The 27,941-nt window shown below is 40.7% G+C and overlaps 1 protein-coding gene across 1 annotated transcript in view; it reads right to left on the reverse strand.

The window, feature by feature from the left end:
* Nucleotides 1–24,512, reverse strand: part of BTC (betacellulin) — a 48,042-nt gene extending 23,530 nt beyond the window's left edge. Inside the window, exons 1-2 of the mRNA XM_069593138.1 lie at nt 24,069–24,512; nt 735–833 (exon numbers count right to left, since the gene is read on the reverse strand). Of these exons, the coding sequence (XP_069449239.1) occupies nt 735–833; nt 24,069–24,132 (163 nt within the window). The 5' untranslated portion in view covers nt 24,133–24,512. The remainder of the gene's footprint in view (nt 1–734; nt 834–24,068) is intronic.
* Between the last annotated feature and the right edge of the window lie 3,429 nt (nt 24,513–27,941).

Genomic DNA, 27,941 nt, shown 5'->3' on the forward strand with positions numbered 1-27,941 from the left:
CACTGACTCGATGGACATGAGTTTGAGTGAACTCCAGGAGATGGTGATGGACAGGGAGGCCTGGCGTGCTATGATTCATGGGGTCGCAAAGAGTCGGACATGACTGAGTGACTGAACTGAACTGAACTGAACTGATGGCTGCTTTCAGTGGTAGAGCAGAGTAGTTACAAAAAAGACCATAAGCCCCACAAAACTTCAGTTTTTACTATCTGACTCTACTAAAGCTGAACTCTGCCTCAGACTAATAACTTTGAGAATACTAATTCAAGCATCTGTAAGGTAAAATATGTTCTAAAAATTGATGACTTCTTCCCTTGTTTTAAGTTATAAAATAGAAAATAAAATTTGAATAGAATGTGCCAACTTTCTATGAATCTAGTCTAAGATATCACATGATGCTAGAGGCTGGAAGTCACGTCTATGATGGAATGAGAAAGACCTGAGTGTCAATCCCAAAACTGTAGTATACCAGCGGTGTGACCTTTGGCAATTACATATTCTTTCTAGCTTCACCTTGAAAAAAGTAAAAAGTGTTACTAGCTCATAGAGTTCTTGCAAGGAGTGAATGCATTACTGTATGTAAAGCCCAGTGCCTGGTACATTAGCAAGTGCTCAAAAAACTATATGGTTTTATGATTACTGTATTATCAACAACTTAAAATTTAGGGAAGTCAGCTTTCTGAGATTGAATACAAAGCTGATGAAATACAAAGACATCACTAGTCATGCATTACCTGGGCAGTTTTCTGCATGATCTCCACAGAGAAGGCCATCGTTTTCAGGACTTCTGGTTGAATTCCCATCTGCCAGAACACAGTGGAGGATCACTAGACCTTCAAGTTCAAAACAGAACCAAAACAAACATGAAACCTTGAAAATGTGCTCAAGACAAAAGATTCTATCAAAGTCTCGACCATTTACGAAAATAACAAGCCTGTGGCTCCCATTTCCAAGTTATTCTCTTGCATCATGGAAGGGGCACCCAGGCCAGCATGTCTCATTTTTTAAGCTAAAGGCTCAAGACAGAATTTTCAAGCCAGTATCACTTTCTGGGTTTCCCTAGTGGCTCAGACATTAAAGAATCTGCCCACAACGTGGGAGACCTGGGTTCAATCCCTGGGTTTGGGAAGATTTCCTGGAAAAGGGAATGGCAACCCACTCCAGTATTCTTGCCTGGGAAATCCCATAGACAGAGGAGCCTGGAGGGCTATAGTCCATGGGGTTGCAAAGAGTCAGACACGACTAAATAAACAACACACACATCACTTATATCTGATGAGACTTGGCCCTATAAGTGAGAAGACTTAGCCATAGCTGTGATCGAGCCTTATCCTATAAGCAGAAGAACAAAGGGAGTTCTCAGCCACCTGATGAATATGCACTGGTGAGCTTCAGGGAGGAGGGATAATGAACCCATGTGGCAATGTATTTTCTCCACTGGTCTTCACACACCCAGTGCTTCTCAAGTTTTAACTACTCAGTGTGCTTCCTTCTGGGGAGATGCAAACTAGATATTCAATTCATAGGAACTATTTTAAAATTTGAAGTCCCTCCAGCTTAGTAACTCTGTCTCTGAGAAGGACAGGCCTCATGGAAAAGCAGGGGGAGGAAAGGAACACTGTGCTGAGATTAGGAAAGTTTAGAATACCAAGGGTAGTCCTTGCAGGGATTCTGATTCAAACAAACCAACAGTAAAAATCACAGTAAAGATAATCAGGGGAATCTGACAATCTTAAGAAATTATTAGAGTGTCAAGCATGATAGGAGAAGGAAATGGCAAACCACTCCAGTATTCTTGCCTAGAGAATCCTGTGTACAGAGGAGCCTGGTGGGCTCCTATCCATAGGGTCGCATAGACTCGGACACGACAGAAGCGACTTAGCATGCATGCATGCATTAGAGAAGGAAATGGCAACCCACTCCAGTATTCTTGCCTGGAGAATCCCAGGGATTGAAGAGCCTGGTGGGCTGCCATCTATGGGATCGCACAGAGTCAGACATGACTGAAGCGACTTAGCAGCAGCAGCAGCAGCAGCAGCAAGTGTGATAATGATATTGTGGTTTAGATTTTAAAAACAGAATCTATATCTCTTAGAGATATGTATTTAAATACTTATTAAAGAAATTAATGTATCTCTGATTTGCTTTAAAATAATCCAACAAGGGAAGACAGGTGTGTGGCAGTGAGGGAAAGACATAGATGAAACAAGATTGCCCACATATTGATCATTGTTGAAGCTGGGTGGTATGTATGTCAAGGTTCACTCTGCTGTTGTCTCTACTTTTACATATACTTTAAAATATCTATAATAAGAAGCTGGAGAGGAGAGGGCAGAGGAGGAATGATAAAACTGCTTGGGAGCTGGATGATCCTGAGTTCATAATCTGTTTTTGCCACTTTACAGCCCTGTACCATGGGCAAGTTTCATAACCTCTCGGTTTCCTCATCGGCAAGATGGAGATAATTATTATCCCTTCTTCAGAGTGCTGTCGTGAGGCTCAAACCAGCTAAGTATGCAAAGCACTTAATGCAGTGCTAACACTTAATCAGTACTCAGTTAAATTATTAAATCAGTACTCAGTACTCATTGTTATGCAACTAGTAGGAACAGAGTAACTTGCAAGAACAGAGTAACTTGCCCACTGGTTGTGTTGACAAGGTTCTAAACTCCACATGCCCTTCAAGTACAATTAAGCTCAACAAACATCCACAAGCACCCCCAAAACACACCTGTGGACAGGAAATGCCCTATTCTCAAACTCTTCCAACGCTGCTAAGGCAGGTAATCAGCCAACCAAGTAATCAAAACACAAAGCGATAGTATTATACCAGATAACAATAGAATCTAGAAAGTTCAAAGGCTGGAAGAGTTTCAAAAACAGTTTTTTCAAAACAGAGAGTTTTTTCTATCTCTATTGAATTGGGGGGGAAAATTTTTTTTTTTAAAAAAAGAGATGGTACTTAGCATTGGAAACAGTGAAGAGAAAAAGAAACTCATATCCATTGATAATAGACAAATTATTACTACTCTTCCACAGGACAATTTATCAGGACTCTTAGCTTTTAGCTAAAAGCTTAAAAATTGTACAAGTGTTTAAATCCAGTAGTCTCATTCCTAGCAATTTTTCCCAAGGAAATAAATTAAAATACATAAAAAGATTTCACTACAAAATTTCTACATGTGATGGCTTATAAAAAAAATTAGAAATTGGCCTAAATATCTAACAATAGAGAACTGATTAAATATATAGGAAATACTTCCATGTAATAAAATGCTCTTCAGTCATAAAAATCTGTTTCAAACATTTAAAAATATCCCTCAGTAAGAGAAGCAGTTTATAGAATAGTAATTAGTGAGATCTGAGTGTTTTTTCCTGCATGTGCTTGTGATAAATATAAAAATATCCACATAGATAAATAGTTTAAAAAAAGATGGGTAAGTAAATAAATAGAGTTGCCCACATGGTTAGAAGAATTTTTCCTTAATTATCCTAATTTGCACTTTCTAATTTTTCTACTTGACTATTCTGTTTGTTGAAACAAGAAAAAAGGAGCAGCTCGAATTAAAAAACAAAACACAATTTGGCACAACTTGGATACCAAATTTCTATATATTTTTCTGCCTTTAACCCTATTACCTAGCTTCTCCTTTCACACTTAAAACAAATCAGAAACAGTCATTTAAGACTTCTCAAGTACAGGAATTGTATATTTCCCAGCTCTGAAATCCTGTTATTTAACACAGAGCACAAGGGATCTTCAACAAATGTTGACAGATGAGCAATCTTAGATTAATCTATGAACATACAAAACAAACATTAAGTTCAAAGATCCCAATGTCAATGTCCAGTGGAAAATTTTATCCTTTTTTATTATAAAACAGGTTTAAATCATTTTTAAAACCCCATATATGGGCTTTCTTCATGGGTAGAATCAGAGGCATTAATTCTTCAGTTAATCTGTTCTGATGATGGAAATTGAAAAAAAAAAACTAAATCTGATAGAGATTTAACATCTGCAAACTAAGGATGGCAATATCTTCCTCTTAGGAGTATTGTAAAATGTAAATTAACATAAGAAAAGATACACACATGGCTCGGCAGATAGTGTACAACTTTTAGTCTTCTTGAGCTCCTTCCCTTATCACTTTATAATTTAACATAACATTCTTTATTCCCACATGACAGAGGGAGTCCTGATTCCATGGAAATCCTGCCGGGGCCTCCGAACACTCTGGCAGGCTGTGCCCAGGCTGTCTTCTGTTAAGGCTCACTCCACATGCTGGCATCAGTTGGCAAAGAAATTCCACTAAGGAGAGCCCCTGGAAGGATCCCTTGGGTTAGGCATTCTCGGGCTAATCAGACACCAAGTTCAAGGCTCTGGGACGAGGTACACAGTTCCTCCTACTCCCATGCAATAAACTTCATCAGCTAGTGGTCATGAACCAAATCAAGCTTGATTTTGAAGAACAATTTACTTGGTCTGCATAGTTTTTTAAAACTGAATCATGATGGTTCATATCAAGCCTGGATTTTTCTGCTTCTATTTTAAAAGTGGAAGTCTGAAACACCTTCATAGCAACAACTAGCTGGAACCTAGTAGCATGTGACCTCTTTAAATGCCACAGACTCCACCAGGCTTGCTGAGTTCATTTATTTTAACTTCCTAGACCCTGACAGGAATCTGAGTGTGTGATCCATATGGAGAGTCTCAGAAATCAGAGAAGTGCTCACAAAAGCATCTACTCAATATTGAAGGCTACTTCAAAGAGAAAGGATGCTCCTGTTTCATCCATAATTCAACAGATATTTATTAAACATTTTGGGTTTGGCACTGATGCAAGACACTGAGTGTTCAAAGATAACAAATATTATCACTACCTTCAAGGAACTCATATTCTCATAAGGAAGATCAACACGCAAATCTATAAGATATAATGTGATAAGCAGAACAGAGGTAACATGGGAATAACACAGGGTGGAGAATCAATTTGCATACCAGCAAAACCTTCACAGAGAAGGTGAGAATTACAGTGACTTTTTAATAGGTAATAAATGCTTTTTTTAAAACATCAATAACTTCTAGAAAACAAATACTGACTTATCAAGATAACATGATTTTATTATATTGCTTCAGCAGTTGACAATATTTATGTGGTAATGATAATGTAAATACTGATGAAAGTGAAAGTCACTCAGTCATATCCGACTCTTTGCAACCCCATGGACTATATAGTCCATGGAATTCTCCAGTCCAGAATACTAGACTGGGTAGTCTTTCCCTTCTCCAGGGGACCCAGAGATTGAACCCAGGTCTCCTGCATTGCAGACAGATTCCTTACCAGCTGAACCACAAGGGAAGCCCAAGAATACTGGAGTAAGTAGCCTATCCCTTCTCCAGAGGATCCTCCTGACCCAGGAATCAAACCATGGTCTCCTGCATTGCAGGTAGATTCCTTACCAACTGGGCTATCACATGTGTCATAAAATCAAGACCAGTGATTAGCCAACATAGACCATGTAGAGTAACTAGTTATGATTAACTGTTATCTATGCAGTGCTCATCATTAAGTGTTTAGAGTATTACCCTTATAGTCACTATACTGGAATGAGAAGAGAAACTCAACAAGTCTAAACTTGACAACTCAAGAAATAGTATTACAAGCAAATGGTTTAGCAATACAGAGGTAAATACAGAAGCAGCACCTTAAAGAGTCAAAAGCGGTTGATTCTAGCAAGGTGAAGAGCCAGGAAGGCAGGAACAAAGATCTGCTAGTCAATATTATGATCTTTTTAGCACTATTTGATTTTTTAAAATCTGTGTATGTGTATTACTTTATTAAAAACAAAATTAATTTTTAAGAAAAAGACAACTAAAATTGTAACCAGGGCATTCTAAATGAAAGAGACAATTTATACAAAGGCATGGCATGAATAATACAACTTGTCCAGTTCTTTGGAGGGTGGGTGGGGATTGTGATGGAAGAAAAGATTGGAGGGCCTGTAGGTCACAAATGGCTAACAGCCATGTTAATTACTTTGGATCTGCTTCCCTGGTGGCTCAGACAGTAAAAAAATCTGCCTGCAATGTGGGAGACCCAGATTCCATCCCTGGGTCAGGAAGATCCCATGGAGAAGAAAATGGCAACCCATTCCAGTGTTCTTGCCTGGAAAATCCCATGGACTGAAGAGCCTGGAGGGCTACAGTCCAAGAAGTCACAAAGGGTTGGACATGGCTGAGCAACTAACACTTTCACTTTCATGTAGTTAAAATGGGGTCATCGAAAAGTTTTAAGTGAGAACCATTGTGATCATCTGTTTTTCCACTTTGAAAAAGTTCCTTTAATACCAGTACAGGTGATTCAGACACACCTAAATGAAGGTGGTGGCAACATAATCATATGGAGAAGAAGAAATGAACATGAGAGATATTCACAAAGTGAAGTATAAACAAAAAAAGACTTGGTGACTAATAAGCTAGAGTAGGAGGTGGGGTAAAAGGAGTCTAGGATGACTCCAGAGTTTGTGACTAGAGTTACTGGTTGGATTGTGGTACCAACCACAGGTATAAGGTATACAAGAAAACAAACAGGTTGAGGATTGCTATAGACTGTTTTGTTGAAACCTAATCTCGAATGTGATATGACTAGGTCGTGAGGGTGGAGCCCTCATGTTTGGGATCGGACCTTATGAGAGACACCTCACAGAGCTCCCTTGCTCCTTCTGCCATGTGAGGACACAGTAGAAAGATGGCTGGCTATCAACCAGGAAGCAGGCTCTCTCCAGACACTGAATCTGCTAGAGATCTTCATCTGGGGCTTAACAGCCTCCAGAACAGTGAAAAACAAATGTTTGTTGTTTAGAAGCCACCAAGTCTATGTTATTTTATTATAGCAGCCCAAACTGAATAAACTAGGCATGGAGAAAATTTCATTTTTAGACATTCTGAATCTGACATGACTGTGTCTCATTTACAAATAGTAGATATATATTAGATCTGGAACCCTGGAGTGCAGTCAAATCTACAGGTTCTGAATTTTGGAGTCATGAAAAATAAACTGGTATTTAATGGCATTGATATGGATCTGTTAGAACTGTATGAAAAGAAAAAAAGCTGACTAAGCATACAATCCTGCAAAAAAAAAAAAACCAGTATCACAGAGGAGCAGAAAGAGACGAGCTCTCAAGGGATCAAGAAGGAACAGCCACAGAACTAAGAAGAGAAGTTTCCTAGAAGAATTTGATCAACTGTACATGGTGACTCAGCAGTAAAGAACCACCTGCAGTACAGGAGACTTTGGTTGGATCCCTGGGTCGGGAAGATTCCCTAGAGGAGGAAATGGTGACCTACTCCAGTATTCTTGCCTTAAAAATCCCATGGACAGAGGAGCCTGGCAGACTATAGTCCCTAGGGTTGCAAAGAGTTGGACATGACTGAGCAAAAGCAGGGATAAAGGCTGATGGAGAATTAAAAATAAAAACTGAAGTATATGCATTAGATTTGAAAAACAAAAAGCACTAATAATATCTTGCTAGATGGAAATGACATGAAATGTGTGCAAATAACTGTAGATTACTCTTCAAAGATTAGAAAGGGAAGGGTACCTTTAGTCAATATGTACAGAAGAGAGAATTACTTTGCTTTCATCTTTATTATGAAAGAAAATTGACAGGAAGATGCCAAAGGTACTGGGGAGAGGCAAAGGATGAGTTAATAACAGAGGCAGAGAGTTTGGAAAGTGTAGCCCAAAAGGCAGGGCCACTGCAATTGCAAGGTAGTCCTTTGCCATCAAAGTTAGCAGTTCTGGCAGGTATAACTTTATCTCAAGTAAATGAAAAGTCCTTGGTGAATAAAAGCTTAAAGGTATCTTATATTCAATATATCTTACCTCACTGATCAAAGAAACACACGTTCTGGTTAAAATGAGTGGGAAATATCTAATGCGTTTCTCCACTTTCACACTACTAGCATTTTGGGGCTGGATAACTCTGTTTTGGGATGCTATGCACTGTACTATGACTAGCAGTATACCTGGCCTTTGCCCACAAAATGCCAGTGTCTCCCCCCTTTCTTCCTCCATCCAACTCTAAATGTCACAATCAAAACTATCTCCAGACCTTGCCAAATGTTTCCTTGGGTGAGAAATTACATTGGTTGAGAACCACTGAAATTCTCTTCAAACCATTTTAATGTTTTTTTGTATCCAAAACATAGCTCTCTTTTTTTAAATACATTCCTTTAATCTAATTCAACTGCATAGCTTCAAAGGCTCAAATTTTGACTTAAAAAATTTCTTAGGGAAAATGCCATTATCTTATGGAAAGATCACCAGATTCAGTCATTAATTCACCACTTGACCTTGAGTTAATTAACACACTATCTTGACCTTTTTCCCAAAGAAAAAGTACAATCAAAGGCTCTCTGCCTATCCCATGATCTAGCTCACAAAAATCAAGTGAAATAATTTAACAAAAGAATTTTTAAAAGAAGACACATTATTAAAATTATCAGAGAACTTATGGATTTTATTTTAGAGAAAAATGAAAGAAAGTATGATCCTAGATGTGGAAAACATAAGATTTTCATTCAAGAGTCACAAACTATATTAAATTTCAGAATTAATAAGAACCTCAGAGGTATTCAAATATCCTGCCAACAAACTCTCATGGCTAAATTGTCTCAGTCATGTGTGACTCTTGCAACCTATGGACTGTAGCCTGCCAGGCTTCCCTGTCCATGAGACAGACAGGCAATACTCCAGGCAGGAATACTGGAGTGGGTTACCATGGCCTCCTCTCTGGGATCTTTCCAATCCAGGGATTGAACCCATGTCTCTTATGTCTCCTGAATTAGCAGGTAGGTTCCCACTAGCTCCTGGAAAGCCCCCAACCAACTCTCAGCTTCGCTATAAAACATCCCCTGAGAGAGTTCATTAAGCTCACCTTTAAAATTTTGGCACAGAGACTTCTAAGGCATCCCATTTCAATGAGACCATTCATCCATTCTTTTGATCACAGTCATTCATTCAAAATAAATATTAAGCATCTATTTCTAAACCTCTATAAATGCTTCCTTATGTTGAACTAGTTTTCTCCTTCCCATAATTTTACTCTGCTAATTGGAATCACATAGAATAAGTCTCATCTCTCTCATGACAGATCCTCGCATATTTGAAGCCAGAAATCAAGCCTTCCTGAAAGAATTTCTCTTCCTCAGGTTAAACATCCTAGTGATTTCAATCATATTTTACCTGAAGTCACCAAGACCTCTCATAAACCTTACATCCTCCTTAAACACAGGGTTAAAATAAAGCACTATTTTATATGCTTCAGCAAAGACAGAGTGGGGCTCTCAGCCACCACACTAAAGGCACCATAAGCAGCCCCATAGCATATCAGCCCTTTTAAATTATTCCATTAATTTCAGGGGTTTTATGCTGCTTAGAATAAAAAGAAACTCCTAAATTTCTTATATGCTAGAAGGCAGTGTACTGATGGATTTTTTGTTCCTTTGTTTTGTTTTGTTTCAATTTTCACCTAAACACGAATTTGCACTTGTCCCTTTATATTGCATTAAATTTTAGCTGTCATCCAAATATTTCACAATCTCTTTGTTTTCTTATTCTTTCATTCAATCTATTATCCATGTCTCCCTGCTGCACATAACCTGCAGAATTCTCAGATGCATTCAAGCAATAAAAACAAAATAACACACAAAAAAGTTAAATTAGCTGCACTTACTAAGCGACTAGACATTGAGTCTGTATTTCTGGGGTTGGTTTTTAAATGGCGAATCTACTCATAAAGACAAAAAGGAAAAGAAACTTAATTCTACTTTAGTGAGTCAAAGCTCCATTTACTTTTCTGCACTTTGAGATTCTCAAATTAAAAATTATGGAATTTATTAGAAGTATTATCCCCGTCAGCCAGCATAGAGAATGAAGTCATTGGGAACAATACAAGCATTCAAAGAGACACAGTTTGACAAGGAGCATGACCCGTCATCTCAAAGCTACTGCTAATGCTGAGGTAAGTCAAATACCAGCTGGGTCAACTATTTAAAAAGATCAAATGTGACCAAGCCAAACAGTCACATATGTTGTATTTGCCTCATCTTGGAGCTGAACTTTCCATTTTTAGACCCAAGTGCATTTTATATTTTTTAAAATAAATATAACAGTATCACAAAATGTCCGTATGTCTATATTTGGATAATTTAGGACATCTACTTGTGTCTACTAAATCCAGTGATTTCCTGTGATATCATATCAACCTTATTTTAGGATTCAAATCACACACCATGTCCCACTAGGCAATCCAACTGTATGTAAATCAACAGAGAATATATCAATTTACAAATACAAGCAGAAATCAGAACAATATTTCATAGTCAAATTCCCAAAAGTTCATTTATATTAGAGGAATTAATAAGAAAAGGATATGTTTGGAGTCAAATGGAGCTGTATTTGAATCCTGAATGTACCTTTTAATTTACCAGCTTTGTGATATGATTAAGTTACTCAACATGGAACTACAGGGTGTCCATCTACAAATGGAGGCCCATAATACATGACTTACAAGGTAACAATTTAGCTAGCTGCTTAAAGAAACTGGAAAAAGTAAATTATCATTAACCTTGACAATACCTGTCACAATATAGGACTCAACAGAATAGCAGCTATGGGACCAAAAGCAAAAAAATTCTTACTACTCTAGTAAAATATAGATTCTCATTCTCATTAATGGATACTGACATTTCTACATTTATGATGTGATTTGCCTCGTGTATAAAGTATTCCTATGAAACAAACTACAAAAGATAAATAAATGTACATATACCTATTACACTTCTAAAGTGCAAGATGAAATATGTTCAGTGAGAAAAACCTGTATGTTGGTCTTTTCACATGCTGTTTTTCTCCGGTGTTTTTTTAAAAATAATTAACGTGAACACACTTCAACCAATTAATAGAAATACATCATCTTATGCATTTCTGTTTCTTTATATTTTCAGTACAGTCTGTCAGCGACTCAGCATGCTGTTTATGTCAGATGGGTGCTACTGATTCAGTTGGTTTGTTAAATAAGTCATTGATACAAATATAACAGATAAATTCATATCTTAGATGATACTATTTAGCAATCAAATGTATTCTATATCTAATTTTTAATTTCTGAAAAATAAAATTAACAAAGTTTTAAAATTTAAATCAATGTTAGAATTTAGGCAGCTGGGAAATTTCCCCAATGTATCTCTATTGTTAAAAAGAAAAACAGAATCCTAAGTATGCATACTATACACAAAAAGTATTTTCTACATCCAAAAAGAGAACATATCTAAAATGGATTTGAAAAAAATATTCAGGGGTAGAAATCCTTTTTAACATTGAGCTTGTGGGTGGCTGAGTAAACCACTTTGAAATAGATTAACTTTGACATTGATGTTCTCTTCCATCTTTTGGTGACTCCTTTCCTATCCTTTTTCCTTGTTGTCTTTTCCTCTCCTATAAACGAGTATCCTCCTATTGCTTTAACACTTCCCCTAATAGAACATAATTTCTTCCTAGATTTCCCTTTCTAGATGCCTTTGCTTTCAAAGCATACCTGCAAAGAAATAAATTGTTTAACTCAACAGAAATATTCTAGAACCAAAGTGCCTCAACTGGGTCTTCTGAGAGCCTGAGGTACAGATTAAGGGATTATCACTTTGTTGGGGATGTACAAACTCTGGGTCATGAGAATGAGAAAAGAGGAAAGGAAAGAGACAATGCAATGTTGTGAGTGTACCCATCAGTCTGGGTGCAGCTCCAGAGCGAGTCACAAAGACAGAAACGAGTGACACGTTCGCTCATCCATGGTCTATGTAAAAAGTCTGTAAAGGAACTGCATCTTGAAGTAGCACAACGGGAGAAAGAAGGAGGGAGGAATTTCTCTTCCCCAGTCACTTCCATCACCCATTTCCCACTGGATGAAATTTACCCCACTGGGTGCTGCCTGCCCCTCTCTTTGACTCCTTGGTGAATGAGAGGCTGGAATGCCTGCCCTGGGACATGGCCTTGTATCTAAGTCCCGAAAGAGGGGCAACCTGGTATGAATAGAGAGTAGATCAAGGGACAAGGGAGGTAGTTGAAGGGCCCTTAAGAAATGCCTGACTTTGTGTCCCAATATAGTGGAGTATTTGGTGGCATCAGAACACCTCAGAGGGAGCCTTGTTCCAGGACAAGGAGAGATTTTTCTAATATCTCTCGAATCACACCACCGGAAGGACTATGTATTCTTAAAAAAATAAAGGACAAGTTCCAGATTTTCAGGGCTAGGAGAGGAGGCCTAGAAAAGGGTAGAGAAAAACATGAGAGTCTTCACAAATAATTATATCCATTCAAAATAAGGAAAGTAGAATACGAACTCCTTCCTCCTTCAACACAAAATTTTATTCAAAATGGTAGAAACAGTATCTCAGCGTTTAAGAAGGACTTAGAATGATGGATTGTGTATATTTAACTCATAAAAGAACCCCACTATAATATTTTTAAAGCTCAGAAAGGGAAGCAATGTAACAACCTGTCATATATAAACTAACTCATATATCTGAAAACTGTCAACACAATGCCTTTGCAGTAAATCAACCTTTCTATTTTGGCCATTGACCATTATTAAATCAATGACAACAATGACTAAATTGAATAAGAACCCTATAGTAACCTCGAGTTAGTTTCTTAGAAATCATCAGTTGTCAAAACTTGACTTTTTGAATCCTATTCCTTTATGCTAAGGCCAGACAAGACAGTCAGACATTGTAGCATTTTAAATGAAAAGCTCTGGGCTCACTGAGCTTCCATAATAGTTCAACGAGAGGAAGCAAAAGGAACCAAGGAAAAAGAAAAATGTGTTATCAAGGAGGATTATCTGAGTGCAAAGTGAGGAGGAATAGCGAAGTTGGTCTCTCGATCAAGCGATAACACAGCCTCTGACCCATGAGGAAACAGTCATCAAACTTTAATAATGGTAAAGAAAAGAACATAGGGTTTTAGAGTAAATGCTTACCCAACCTAAAAAAGTCCCAGCGTTTAGGCCCTTAAAATTAGTTATGGTAAGTTAACCCAACTTAACATTAACCCATTATTATCTTTATTGATCAAACCATTCGCAGAGACAAGAAATATCAGTCAGTCAATATCAGACAGTATATTTATAAGTGCCAGGGCTCCCCTGATTGGCTCAGATGGTAAAGAATTTGCCTACAATGCACGAGTCCTGGGTTCGATCCCTGGGTCAAGAAGATCCCTTGGAGAAGGGAATGGATACCTACTCCAGGAGACTTGCCTGGAGAATTCCATGGACTGAAGAGACTGGTAGACGACAGTCCACATTGTCACAAGGAGCTGGACACAACTGCGTGACTAACGGTAAATAACTATAAAGAAAATAAATTCTAATAGCATTCCAAAAAGAGGCAAGGTGTTGAACTGAAGAAATCACTGGGAAAAGTTTCACAAAAGAAGTTGGAAACCAAACTGAAGCAAAGGTAATGACATAGAAAGGAGCTGAGTATGCTCTGGGGGACAATGCGTAAAGATGCCCAATCAGAGTGAAGAATTATACACAGAACTATTAAAGAAACAAGGGCCTTCTTGATGTGTGTGGTGTGACTGTGAAATAATTCAATTGATTTTCTTGTGTGACCTATGAAAATAAGACTCATTAAGAAACAGTCACACCTCGTATTTCTAATTGAAACTTTGCAACCTCTGTTCACCACATCCTGAATAAAGCATCTGACTGATCTAGAAAACCACTCAAGAAGTATTTAATAGGGGTGGATGCTGTTGGGTAGAAATCAGTAAGAAAGAACAGAGTGCATTTTGTTATGCTTCTGTCAAGGCCAATGAAAAGTGTATTCATTTCATCTGGCATCTAAGTCACATTTTTGTCCTTCTTGCCCTCTCTTACAGGGTAATTTTCATTTATTTAAAAGTGAGTAGAGAATCTTCTCATGGAAGTTTCCTATCACAGGATGGCAATTTTATAAATGTGTCTCCTGAAATAATAACATTTGAAATTTTAGTCAACAGAATTGATCAATTATAGTTATGTCAGGGTTTTTTCCCTTTGCAATAGGATCCCAGGTGATAATTATTATCCCAACAAATGGTAAAATATAGAGTCCAGAGTCTTTAAGGCAAAAACTGAGCCTATGGCATGGGGTTGATACTATATCCCAGGATATACTTTCATCACATCGTATGAGGGGTACATGATGCTGTATTGGCATTGTTGGTTGTGTTAACCTTGATAATTATAGCTGTGGAAAGACATGGTTACTGAATACAGTTTGTGGCAGGGAGAGGGAGGGAACAAGTGATTTTCTTGTTCGAATTCTTTACCGTTGGCCCCCAAGGTCTCCAAATGTCCTGTCTCTTTTCCTCTCAGGGAAGTCAGCCGTCAGTTTCTTAGTTTGAAACTCTATCTACCAACCTCCAAAGTATCCCCAAAGTGAAGTGGCATCATAGTAACATCCATCATTCATAGAGACATAAGAACCCTCGGTGGTCATTTGGTCCAACTCCTACCTCACCTGGGAATCACCTCTATACAATCTTCCTAAATGCCACCCAAACCACAGACATATCCAGGCTCGCGAAGCTCACCACATCCCAAGGCAGTTGATTCTATTTTTTTTCAGAGCCCTACTGGGAGAAATTTTCCTAAATTAAGGTAAGAGTATCTACTATGTACAAGAATCCTCAATTCTATATTCCCTCTATACTGGGAATATAGCTGTGACAAATCAAATAAAAACCCCTGACATCATGAGTCCCATTTACATTCTAATGGAACTGTTGAAAACATGGTTATAATGAGGCAGATTTCTGCTTCATTTTTTTCCTTTCCATGCTTCCAGTGGTGAATATGATAGCAATTTCCTTTGATCAAAGTACAAACAACACTCCAATAGGCTTAATGAACACAATGATTCTATTTTTCCTTTTTAGACACATCTATGAAATAATTTAAAAGTTATCTACATATTCATAAGTTAAGAATATTAATAAATTTTGAGCAATTTTTAGCCAATTCTCTGCTAAAATCTTTTCCTGCATTATCCTATTTTATCCTCAATACACTCCCATGTCTCTAGATGATAAGTACTACTATCATTATTGTCATTCTATAGATAAGAAAATGTAGCACAGAGAGACTAAGTAACTTTCTCAACCTTATAAGACAATTATTATGGAACAACTTAATATTTATGCAGGGCTCTTGGCTCTTTAACATCTGAAGAAGTTATTCTGCCAAAAGAAAACTTTTCTAAAACAACCAGGTTATTTTCCATTTGTCTGACATTTAGAAATGAATTTTGACATTGCATCATCATTCATTCTTCAAAAATGACAGTTTATTCTCTTTATATAAGGTAATTATTTTCATAACTCCTAACAAATGAGACAACCTAATTTTGATGAGATTAAAAGTATCAAAATTATCTTGTAAATATTTTATTTTTCTCTGCTAGTGAAGAATGACTTTTTATCTGATTCACCTTAAGATGCTGGGTTTGGGGGTCAATGTCAGGCAAGTGCTGGAAAGCTTTTCATTGCACAAAACTAGGATCAAAATTGGCAGTTGAAGAAGAATCCACTGAGACTTTTTATTTTTAGAAAGCAGATAAGCATTTTGCAGCACCATTTCTTACATTTGTTCCTTCCTATCAAAACCAGCCAAAATAGAACTCTTTTTGAGAATTTGTATCTATTGCCTGTTTCATAACTAGTGGGAAGAGGAATTTGAGAAATAAAGGCAAGGGAAAGTTTTCCCACAGGTTGGTAGGTGCTGACTGTATTTTAGAAATACCCAGAATCAAAATATCTACAATTTTTAAAATTAATACTTTCATCTATGCTTTTCAATTATCCATTATAACAGCCCGTGTTAATCTAGAACTAACTATATTGCAGGCACAGCTTAAGTGCCTTATGCAGTAACTCACTCAGTCCACATAACAATCTCAGTTCTGTTGCTGTCAGCTTTTACAGAAGAAGAAACTGATGCCAAGAGGGTTTAAGAGATTTGTCCAAGATGAAGTTGTTAAACCACAGCGCCAGGGGAGTCATGCCTAGATGGTCCAGCTCAGAATCTATTCTTTTGCCCACAGCATCACATTGACTCAGAATATGCTCTTTTTACTCCTTCTCAGTAATAGGCCTACAGATGCAATCAGGAGGAATCTAAAGCGAGATTACCCCTCTCCATCTGCACTAAGGAGCGTTCCCTAAGTGTCACAGTGTTGCAAGCATTCCAGGAAAGTGCAGGAGTCACCCAACAGGTTCACATTTGTTTAAGGACAGGATCAGACTAGGATGGTCAAAGTGATTTTAGGCACAGACCAAAGGAAAACACCTGGCCTGATCAATGCCAACTGTTCACTACCAGCTGGAATGGCCTGGGCCTGGGACATGAGTGGGCAGGTTTCCTGGCTGGGAGGAAGAGCCAAGAGTCCAAGAACCTGAGGCGTAGCCCAAGCCAAGGATGCCACAGATGTGCGGGTAGGCAGCAGGGAAAGCAAAGACGGTAGGAAAATAAACTTAAATGCTTTTTAAATAAGAAGAACTATGTTCCTCTTAAATACAGTGATACATATTGCGCTTTAGTGTTCTATCCTCTGCTGTCCTTCTCATTCAGCCACAGATACTTAGCTACTGTGATCCAGGCATTGCCACTTCATCATCATTGTTCAGGCTCATAAAGCCAGAACAAGTTACTTAAAGCCTCTATGCCTCATATCCTTCAGCGTAAATGGGAATCATCATTATGTCTAGCTTGTGTGTTCAGGGAATAGTGTTACATGGATGAAACCAGATATTACACATTTAGAATAGTGCCCAACATGCATACTACATAATTGCTCTGCTATTATTTTTGGTGTAAAGATCAGTGAGGTAATGGTATTAATATGGAAACACTTTATCAATTGTGAAGTTCTCCAGAGTGTAAAGAGTTATTATGCTGAGGTTTCATACCCAAGGTTAAGCAGTTATCTGAGTACATAGCAATGTCTTGGGTCAGTCACTCTAGGAGATTAGACTAGTCAAATGCCAGAAAATGCCAGAAACCCAGTAGGAAGGTGGTCATGAACAAGTCAAGTCTTGCTAGGTCACTTCAGTCATTTCTGACTCTTTGTGACCCTATGGACTATAGCCCACCAGTCTCCTCTGTCCATGGGATTCTCCAGGCAAGAATACAGGAGTAGGTTGCCATTCCCTTCTCCAGGGAATCTTCCCAAGCCAGGGATTGAACCAGTGTCTCTTATATCTCCTGCATTGACAGGCAGGTTCTTTATCACTAGCACCACCTGGGAACCCCCAAGTCAAGTCTGGGTCTCCTCAAATGGCCTCATTTAAGCTCTGATGAGAATTCCCTGTCCTTTCTACTAGGCTGTTTGCATTAGAGGAAGAAATAAACCTTCTTCTCCTACTCTGGACAGGCCTGAGCCATTGGCTCACAATGCTAACATCTAACCATCAAGGAATCCATATAGTGGATAGTTATGAAATACTTTGACATAATATTAGATAAGTCAGAGACTCCCTCAATACTAACAAGTCAGACTGCATTCAGCCTCCACAGCAAATCTGTCTCAACTTCTATGGGAACCATCAAAGGTTTTCATATATTTAATACTAAGCAGAAACCCATAAATAACCAAGCTGTTACTCCCAGCTAATGAAACACACATGTGTTAGGAACAGTTCTAATCATATAAGAGAGCAAGTCACCTCACACCTCACAAAATCCAAAGGGCATTTTCTTTAATGAACCAATGGAGAATGCCCTGAGTCCAATGCATTTCCCTCCCTGCTTTAAACACCTGCTCTAAAAGCCTGTATTTTGACTGATGAGATCTGCCCTTCAACCAAACGTGTGAGACACAAGTAGCAGTTCTGAACCTAAAACACAAGTAAACTTACTATTTGCCAAATAAAGTCCCTTTGTGAAGGCATCTCTAGCACCACCGGAGGCGAGTTCCAAGTAAGAAGAGATGAAGAGATGTGTCCTTCTACATCATCTCTGAGTTGTGAGCATGTTTTGGCAACAAGAAACAGCTGTTTTCTTTACTGAAACTATTCTTCCCTTCATGCCTGGGCACTGTCACCAACAGCCACTTGCACTCATTCATTCATTCACCAATAACTAGCATGTTTTCAGCTCCTACTATGTGCCATGCACTTCTTATACATCTCAAAGATAAGGCTAAATTAATGAATAAATCCATGATTTTGCAGAGCTGTGGTTTAGTCACAAAGTCATGTCCGATTCCTTTGGGACCCCATGGCCTGCAGCCCACCAGGTTCCTCTGTCCATGGGCTTTCCCAGGCAAGAATACGGGAGTGAGTTGCCATGTCCTTCTCCGGGGGATATTTTTGGCTCAGGAATTGAACCTGCATCTCTTGCATTGTAGGCAGATTCTTCACCACTGACCCACTGGGGAAGCTCTTTGCAAAGAGAAACGCTATATCAGTAACTCATCCTATTATACAACCAATTGGGGCGCTTTGAAATAAGAAGCCTGGACACAAACACTGTCATACTTTCTGTCACTGTTTTGGAATCAGCGATTCTGGTCTGGAGGTCAGGTAAATACTATACTGTGTGTGCTCAGTCGCTTCAATCGTGTACAACTCTTTGTGGCCCTAATGACTATCGCCCACCCAGCTCCTCTGTCCGTGGGATTCTCCAGGCAAGAATATTGGAGTGGCTTTCCATGCCTTCCTCGAGGGGATCTTCTGCACCCAGGGATTGAACCAGCATTTCCTTCAGCTCTTGTATTGAAGATGGATTTTTTACCACTGAGCCACTGGGGAAGCCCAAATGCTATAGTACATATCCTTTAAAAACAAACATAAAGAATGCATAAAAGTACTTCTTGGCTATTTGACTTGGTGTTGCTGATAATCAATGTAGGTTACTGCCTAACTGATACTAGTTAAGATGGAATACCCCATCTCTCTCCAACCATCTAAAAAATCTTTTGTAAAAAAATATAGCAAGTACAGATTCATGTGAGCTACCAAGATTCCTTTTTTTAAGATACAAATATGCCTGAGCAAGTTAGCAATCATTAGCAGCAAAAAGTATAGCCATTTTAATCAGATTGCTTTCCTCTTAAATTTTATTTTGGGAGACTCTTGACCAACTAGAATATGGATTCTTTGTGGATCCAAGGGTTGTCTACAAATTTGGAAGTGTATCAGGATTATGGATTAAGCCTAAACTGCCTGCAGCTCAGATTCTGGATAATCTATTTGGACTACCCTAGGAAGACACTAATTGTAACAGCGTGCTATACCCTTTGCTCAATCAAGTCTGACTCTCTGGGATCCCATGGACTGTAGCCCAGCCAGGCTCCTCTGTCCATGGAATTTTCCAGGCAAGAATACTGGAGTGGGTTGCCATTTCCTATTCCAGGGGATCTTCCCAGCCCAGGAGTTGAACTGTGTCTCTTGAGTCTCCTGCACTAGCAGGCAGATTCCTTACCACTGTGCCAAAGCTGATAATCATGGTTTAGATGGGTGCCTCAGGCTTCAGTTTGGTACCTGTTTCACTGACTCACCTCTAACCTAGGCTCCTAGTAGTATTCATGCCTGTGTCCTGACATGAGCTGACTTCTATTAGTATGTGTGTTAGTCGCTTAGTTATGCCCAACTCTTTGCAATCCCATGGACTGTAACCCACCAGGCTCCTCTGTCCATGGGAATTCTTCAGGCAAGAGTACTGGAGTGGGTTGCCATTTCCTTTTTCAGGGGATCTTCCTGACCCAGGGATTGAAACCCCATCTCCTGCATTGCAGGCAGATTCTTTACCATCTGAGCTACAGGAAGAGTGACAGAAAACAAGAGGAGGCTTTCCCACTGGGCTCTCCACAGATTTCAAGAGCACACGGAACTGGGGCGAGCAGTCTCAGCAGAGATGGAACAATGCCCAGGGTGTGGACAGACACAGGTACTCTCTTTCCTGGGCACCTTTGACTTTAGCACAGATATTTGCAGGCCAAGTTGGCGGAGCCATTTTCAGTGGGCACAACAAAGCCTGTCTGCAGTACTGGGGTCTTTCTTGCAGAATTATTTGGGAATTTCCACACAACAACTGAGACTGGAGCAATAGCAAAATTCGATTTGTAACACTTGTTAATATGCAAGTGTGGCCTATGAAACCTGGAATTTTTGAAAAGGAAAGAAAAAACTCCAAGGCTTTTCTAAGCCAAAAAAGCATAACTGAAGAGGCAAACCCTAAAATCCTCACTGTGTGGGCCTTCAGCTACTTCCTTTCTATAATGAGAATTTTACTTGCTGCCACCTACCTGCTTTACAACTTGAGTCAGATATTACATCATGAATACATTCATATCTTCAAGAAGAAAAAAACAACTTACATATATTAATGGTGCAGATGTTTATAAGGAGCAGAACATATTTTTGATCTTAAAACTCATTCATTGTTTTTTATAAAGCATTTTTTCCCTTTTTCACTGGTTAGGATTTTAGCTTTAGCCTGTTATAGCAATGGATGAGAAGGAGAAATTTATAAGGAATCCAGCTTCTTCAAAATTAAAAAAAAACTTTAAACAAAGTTATTGCCCTTTTACTATATTTATTAAAGAAAGGAGCATGTATGATTCTTTTTTGTAAAGATAAAGTTTATAGGAAACAGAATCCATTACAAGTAACTGGAAATTAAATGTTATTGTAGAAAGATTTTGCTCTTAAATTCCCAGGAGAAATGTTGGTTAAAGATCAGGAGAGTGTTGGAACATCCCTGGTGGTCCAGTGGCTAAGATTTCACACTCCCATTGCAGGAGGCCCAGGTTTGAACCCTAGTCAGGGAACTAGATCCCACATGCCTCAACTAAGAAGAGTCCACATGCCACGGCTAAAGAGCCTACAAGTCTAACAAAGATCAAAGATCCCAAATGCTGCAGCTAAGACCCAGGGCAGCCAAATAAATAAATATTTTTTTAAAAGATCAGCAAAGTGTCAAGTTGATAAGGACCTTAGTCTCATCTAAAGTAACCTCTTTACTTTACAGAATGAGAAAAACAATGCCCAGAAAACTGCAATTTACAGACATCTCAGAGTCATGGAATGGCAGAGCTGGAACCAGGTCTCATGTCTGTTCACTGCCAGCTCTCAAGGCACTTTTGCTATGACACACACACACACACACACACACACACACACACACACACTAGAACATCACACAAGCCATTGCTCACATTCTTTTCAAGAAGTAAATAAAATAACATGTGACTTAAATTAGGAATGAGACTTAAAAATTAAGTATGTGTGAGAGAAATAGAACCACTTAATGGAAACACTGAGGTCAACAAATTACATCCTTTGGCATTTTGCAAGGAGTGGAGCCTCTTAGGGAATCTCAAGACTGAATTCAATTCACTAAGCCAAACATTCAACAAGGCAGTTGCACACTTAGCTTACCCTCAGTTACAAGAGCACTGGATCAGAGCTCTGTTTGGTTTTGCTTTTTCATTTCTGCCTTTTGACAAGTTTTGAGAAAAAATTAAAAAGCACCATGTGATAGTTAATAGGAAAGAATGCCCATCAACCTGGAATAGTTATTTCTACTATAGCCATTTCTGCAGGCACATCACCCTAATCTTTGTCCCAAATCAGCTCTTGCCTGGATTATATCTATGAGACAATCATGTACTCTGGCCCCCTCTCCTTTCACACTGCACTTCACTGCCAGGCTTGTCTCCTTAAATCATTGTTTGCATTATATCACTCTGCATTCAAGACTTATGATGGTGTATGTTTAATTGTTTACTGATTCATCAAAATATTTTAATCTGGCTTCTTTTGGCTCTTCATAATCTGTCTGCCTCTCATCAATTCTACTTTCTGGCAAGCAGACTCCAGGAAATTGATCTCATTCCCATCACCAACACTTTGGTAAATACTTTTCCCCCTTCTCCTGCCCCTCTCTCCACTATTTCAAATTGTATGTGTGTGTGTATGTGTGAATCTGTCTGTGTATGTGTGCACACACGCTCAGTTGTGTCCAACTCTTTGCAACCCCATGAACTGTAACCCACCAGGCTCCTCTGTCCATGGGATTTTCCAGGCAAGAATACTGGGGCAGGTTGCCATTTCCTTCTTCAGGGGATCCTCCCGACCCAAGGACCAAACCTGTGTCTCTTGGGTCTCCTGCACTGGCAGGTGGATCCTTCACCAGCTGAGCCATCAGGAGGCCCTCCCTCTCTCTTAACTATTTCAAACCCAGCCAAGCTCCAATCCAACCCACTCAAGTCCTCCATGCAGCGTCCCCACTGTTCCATTCCTCTCTATTGAGTTCTCCTTTCTCTGGTTTCATGACATTTTCTCCTATTGTTTCATATCTGTTAGTCCTGCGTTTCTAAATTTAACACCTATCTTTTAGGTCAAGAATCATGTTTTAAGACTCTCTTGAGCCCTCTTCCCACCCCCATCCTAATATGCTCTAGCCTCTTGCTCACTGTAGCAGATTCTCAGTAAACACTTTGACAGTAGGACAAAGCAGATAAAACAGAGGAAGAAAATGCTAGTTTCACCCAAGTGATGCTGGTAAAAGCATAGTACTGTCTCTAGCCCTACCTCTCAGGCTCACTGCCCTTCTTCAGGCTCCACATCACTCCATCTCTAAATTATTTCTGACTTCTCCCTCTGCAGGCTCTGTAAATCAGTTCTTTCTCTCTAACCATGGTCTAAGTCTGATCTACTTCCAACCAAGGCCATGACACCTTTTAGGCATCAATCTGACTCCAAGAACACAGCCAAATGGAAGTTTTCATTTAGACCTCACCTCTTTTCCTCCATAAGAGAAAGCCCAGTCCTTTCCAGACTGGAAGATAGTGTCCCCTTCACACAGACACTTCAGCTGTCACACTGGTGCTCCAAGTCCAGACGTCCCTCCCGCTCGTCCCAGCCAGGACTACAGAATACTGCCAGTTGCCCATCCCTCTGCCCGCACCCCCTACCTCCAATGATCAGGACGCAGAGGGGACACCTTGAAGTAGTAGGATCTTCCCACCTGAGTATCTTCCTGCTACTTTCCCATATTGGAGGGCGAGGGGAGCCTTGCTTCCAGCTCTATAAAGTCGCCAGCATCCGAAGCTGCAGCTCTCTCTCTGCCAGCCCTGACTCCCAAGGAGGTGAGGAGAGCCTCCAGGGAATCCCAGGCACCCTGCCACTGCTTCCATTAACCACTCTTCCCTAACAGGTGACCACACCCAGTAGTCCCTAACCTACCCACTCAGGTTTCACCTTCGAGGTGAAGAAAAGTCTTCTCTCTGCAATTTCTCCTTAAAATAGGAAATCATATATTCTAAGTGGAGCATCTATGTGTTTCATCAGTAGTACTAGCCCTCAGTGAAATACCTCATCTCCTTTTTCTTTACTTTCCTATCAGCAGCAGAAGACTCAGAGGATCTCAAAAGTTGAGTCTTTTTTCCTCCCCTTCTCCTGTTCCCCCTAACTTGGCCAGCAACAAGGGAGTGTAATAATTCTTCCCCGGCCCTCTTCAGCTCCCTCTGCCTCCCAGGTCCTCCCCCTCCTACCTCTAGTACCCGCCCAGGGCGCACACACAGGCAAATAGCTCTCCACCAGGCTCCACACTCCCCAAGGCCTGCATCGCCAGCCAAGGAGTTCCTTTTCCTCCTCCTCCCCGGGATGTCTTCTAGGTCTAGTCTCCCAGGCTCCCACTTTAGTGGATTTCCCTGCCACCACTCCTCGCTCGCGGGCATATGCGCCCCTGCCCTCCGCTTGGCCCCTGCCAGCAGGATCCTTGCCGCCCTCGGGCCGCCCCCTGGGCCCAGGGCCGCTGCAGCAGGTGCAGCCCCAGGTGTCCAATTGCTGGATCCTCCAGCTACCCAAAATCCTGCAAGTTCTTCGACCCGCCCCTGCCAGCCGCAGGGCGCTCTCGGAGTCCAAACGCCAGCGCGGAAGATTTGCCCTCCTTGCGACTCCACCCGAGACTCTCCTCCCGGGTCTCCAGTGCCCAGTGCGGCCACTTACCCAAGGCGAGGGCCGGGAGCAGGGGCAGGGGGCTGGCGCCGCTACCCGGGGCGGCCCGGGCCATCAACGTGCTGCGGGGCCGCGCAGCCCCTAAGCGAGCCTCCCGCCTCCTCCTGCGCCCCCTTCCCGAGCCGCGAGCGCCCGACCGGGTGCCTGGAAACGAATGCCCGGAGCCAGCAGGAAGCGAAACTACTCCCCAGGCTGGCACCCGGGCTACCGCGCGGGCAAACACCCAGGGCAGGCGGCCGGGAGGTTCGGCGAGTGTCGCCGGGAGGAGGGAGCCTCCTATTTATCCTCACTCCCGTGGCACACACCCCACCGACCGGGCGCAGGACTCCGCTGCGGTGACCTCCACGCCGTTCCCACCCAAGTTACCCCACACCCACACCCACACTCCGGGACACTTTCGGGCTGCCTGGGGCCGGCTCACCCACTCCCCCTACTGGGTCGCACCTGGCGGTTCATTTCCCTCCCCCGGGGAAGTCGAGGAGGTTGGGAGGGCACCTGGAGAGGTCCGAGATATGGGGCCTGCGGGCGGCCCAGGGGGAGGCCGGCTCTAAACTCTTGGAGCCCACGGGGCGAGAATCAGAGCTCCGGACCGCTCTGGAATTCCAGGTTCTCTTATTTCAGCCGATTGTTGGAGTCTTGGACAGACCAGAGCCAAAGCTCACTGTGGTTAACCTCAGGCATTTCCCAATTTACAAGCTTCTCTTTTCCGTATATAATTAGTTGAATATCTGGGAGTTTGGCCTCACCAGGAGCTACTTTAAGAATACTACATATATATTTTTAATATCTCCATTTACTCGTCTATTCATTGCATTTTCATTTATTTATTTAATTCATGAACCCTCCTGGATCCCTGGATCTGGACGATCCCCTGGAGAAGGAAATGGCTACCCACTCAGGTATTCTTGCCTGGGAAATCCCATGGACAGAGGAACCTGGCAAGCTCCATGAACTGGAGTTCATGGGAGTTGCAAAAGAGTCCAACACTACTTAGTGGCTGATCAACAAACAACAACAAAATGGATCTGTTAGAATAAGGAGAAAGCCTCCGGCTTGCCAAGCACTATCTCTATCTCAACACCCCTATTCTTGAAGGAGAGGTGGGATTTGATGACTCAGCATCAAGCATCTTCTGGAACACAAAGGCACCCTCACAGCTTTCAAAGACAAAGGCAGCGTTCAGTTTTACCTTACATGATAAATACGTTCATCTCCAAAATCACTAAAGGGTACAGCAGTTTTCATACTGATCTATGCTCCTCCTGTAAAATCAATATGTGTCATCATGCCCCTTCAATACAGAAGTTTATTTCTATAGCATCCAAAAGTCCAATAAACATTCATTTACATAAAATATGCAGTTCAGATATCTTCCCCTTCTTCCCCACTGTTTAAATTTAATAAATTATTATGTGCTTTTCTTCCATAAGTGACAGCTCATTTCAAAACCAATTCACGTTGTTTTAGTGCAGCAGGCTACCAATATATCCAGAGGAATAAAAATCAGTTGTTCATTTCCAGAATCCCATTCTAGCCCCCACACAACAGCTCATAAAGCATCTTTGGGAGGACAGGCATGAGGTTCAGAAAATTCAAGGTTGTGAGACAGACGGTTACTGCACCCCAGATCAAAAAGGCAAGAGCACGGGAAGCTCAGGGTTCACATCATCTCCCTTCTTTTCGTCTCCATCCTTCCCTTTTCCTATCTAATATTCTCTCCTTCCCTCTGGTCAAGACCCTAGATTAAGGGACCTTTCAGTCCGAGATGGCACCTTAGCCAACAATTGTCATGGTGTCCTCAACCGAACCTTACTGTTTTATTTTCCTTCTCCATAGATACTAATAAAAAATAAAACAAACCTAAGCAAAAAATACGAAATGTTTGTCGACTGTTGTAAAGTGCCAAGATTTTGCATAGATGGTCACCATTCATGCCATTCAGATGGTATGAAATTAACTTTTCAGGCCAGTGGAGTATGAAATAGCGTACTTTAGTATATTAACTAGACCAGATAAACTAACAACCTTTCCTAAGGGCTTTATTTACTGCCAGAAGTAAAATAAGTACTCCGGAGAGTAGGCCTTCCAAATTTCCTGGCACCAAAGATTCAGTCTCTCCAAGATCAAGGAACTTTCTCTTTCTTTTCATTCCTCTTGCCTGCCTTCCTTTAGGACTTTTCCTCCTTTCTCTCCCTTCTTCCCTTCCTCTTTCCCCTTCTCTTTCCTTTCCTCTTCCTCCTTCTTTTTCTCTCTCTCAATTCACCCGCCATGGGGGAAGGTAAATCTGGGTTCCAACCACTAACTTTGGAAGAGGAGGAGATAGGAATTGACCTTCATGAGGCCTCATTTGTGTAACTGAGGTGTGTCTCAATGCTTTAGACTATAAACTGAGCTGTGACTAAGAGAAGTGAGAGGCTAACAGGCAGGAAGGCCAGGGGACTCCAAACGGAGGAAATAGCCTGCAAGTGTCAAACGTGTCAAACATTTTTTGTCTAAGCGGCAGGAGGAAACAAACTAGTGGTACATTTTTTTTTTTTTCTTTCCCTTCTCTATACCAATTTAAAAGGAGGTTTCTCTTAAAATACTGTATTGCCATAATGACACCTGATTCCGCCTGAAGGTAACTATTCTCAAACCTTGAGTTAACCAATGCATTCTTCTTATGGAAATATTTGTCTTAAGCTATGTTAATGTACTATGCATTTACCCCAGACTCTGTCTTCAAGTCGGTATGGCTCAGAACCGACTTGGCAAACCAGTATGTTATATTCAGACATTGTTCCCCTAATCTGTGTAAACGAAACTATTTGTATGGTAATCTGCCTTTCTACAAGATTCAAGCCAATCGTTTTATGGCCCAAGATAAATCCTCTGGTGCCAAGATTACCCCAAAATGCATCTTTTGGATGGGGGTCTGGTGCCATTCTGAGTTTTAAGACATTCCTTTCTTTCATTAACAAACTGCTAGTGACTATATAGTGTAAGTAAGTCTGTTAGTTGCTCAGTCGTACCCGACTCTTTGCAGCTCCATGGACTGCAGCCCACCAGGCTCCTCTGTCCATGAGATTTTCCAGGCAATGATACTGGAATGGGTTGCCATTTCCTTCTCCAGGGGGTCTTCCCAACCCAGGGATCGATCCCGGGTTTCCTGCACTGCAGGCAGATTCTTTACCAATTGAGCTACAAGGGAATCCCATATAGTGACTATATAACATCCAGCTAAAAATTAGTAGGGGAGTATTCTTTCTGCCCCCTTCTGATGCCTATGTCAGAAGCTTTCTCTAGCTCCTTTATACTTTAATAAAACTTTATTACACAAAAGCTCAGTGATCAAGCCTCTCGTCTGGCCCCGGATTGAATTCTTCTTCTTCGGAGGCCAAGAATCTCAGTGTCTTTTTGTAGTTCACCAACAACCTTTCAGAAGAACAACAGAGTTATAAGGTAGAACTTGTGTCCTCAGAATCCTCAAGCCAGGGATTTCTTGAAAGGTGTCTTTCCTCTGCCAGCTTTAAGCTGGTCTAACCAGCCCTCTGGAATCTTAGCTGGGTGCGTTTGAATTTCTTTAAGCATCAATTTTTCTCTTCCCACACAGAGTGGCCTCCAGCGGGGACACTCCTCTCTCTCCTCTGGACAGTACAAACTAAGCTTGTAGTTATTTTGGGCATTTGTGGTTATTGTGGTTATTATGGGACACAACACCTAAACAGACACAGCAGTGGTGGTTGACAGGAAAATTCTGGAACATATCCATTCAAGATCAGCATATATCCTCCAAATTATAACTTTAAGGTATCCAAGGTATAGGAAGATTTCCTAGTGGTCATTAACATTGTTTAACTCAATAAGAGTAGGTAAATAAAAAAT

This window comes from Ovis canadensis, chromosome 6 (assembly GCF_042477335.2).
Source record: "Ovis canadensis isolate MfBH-ARS-UI-01 breed Bighorn chromosome 6, ARS-UI_OviCan_v2, whole genome shotgun sequence".
Classification (NCBI taxonomy): Eukaryota; Metazoa; Chordata; class Mammalia; order Artiodactyla; family Bovidae; genus Ovis; species Ovis canadensis.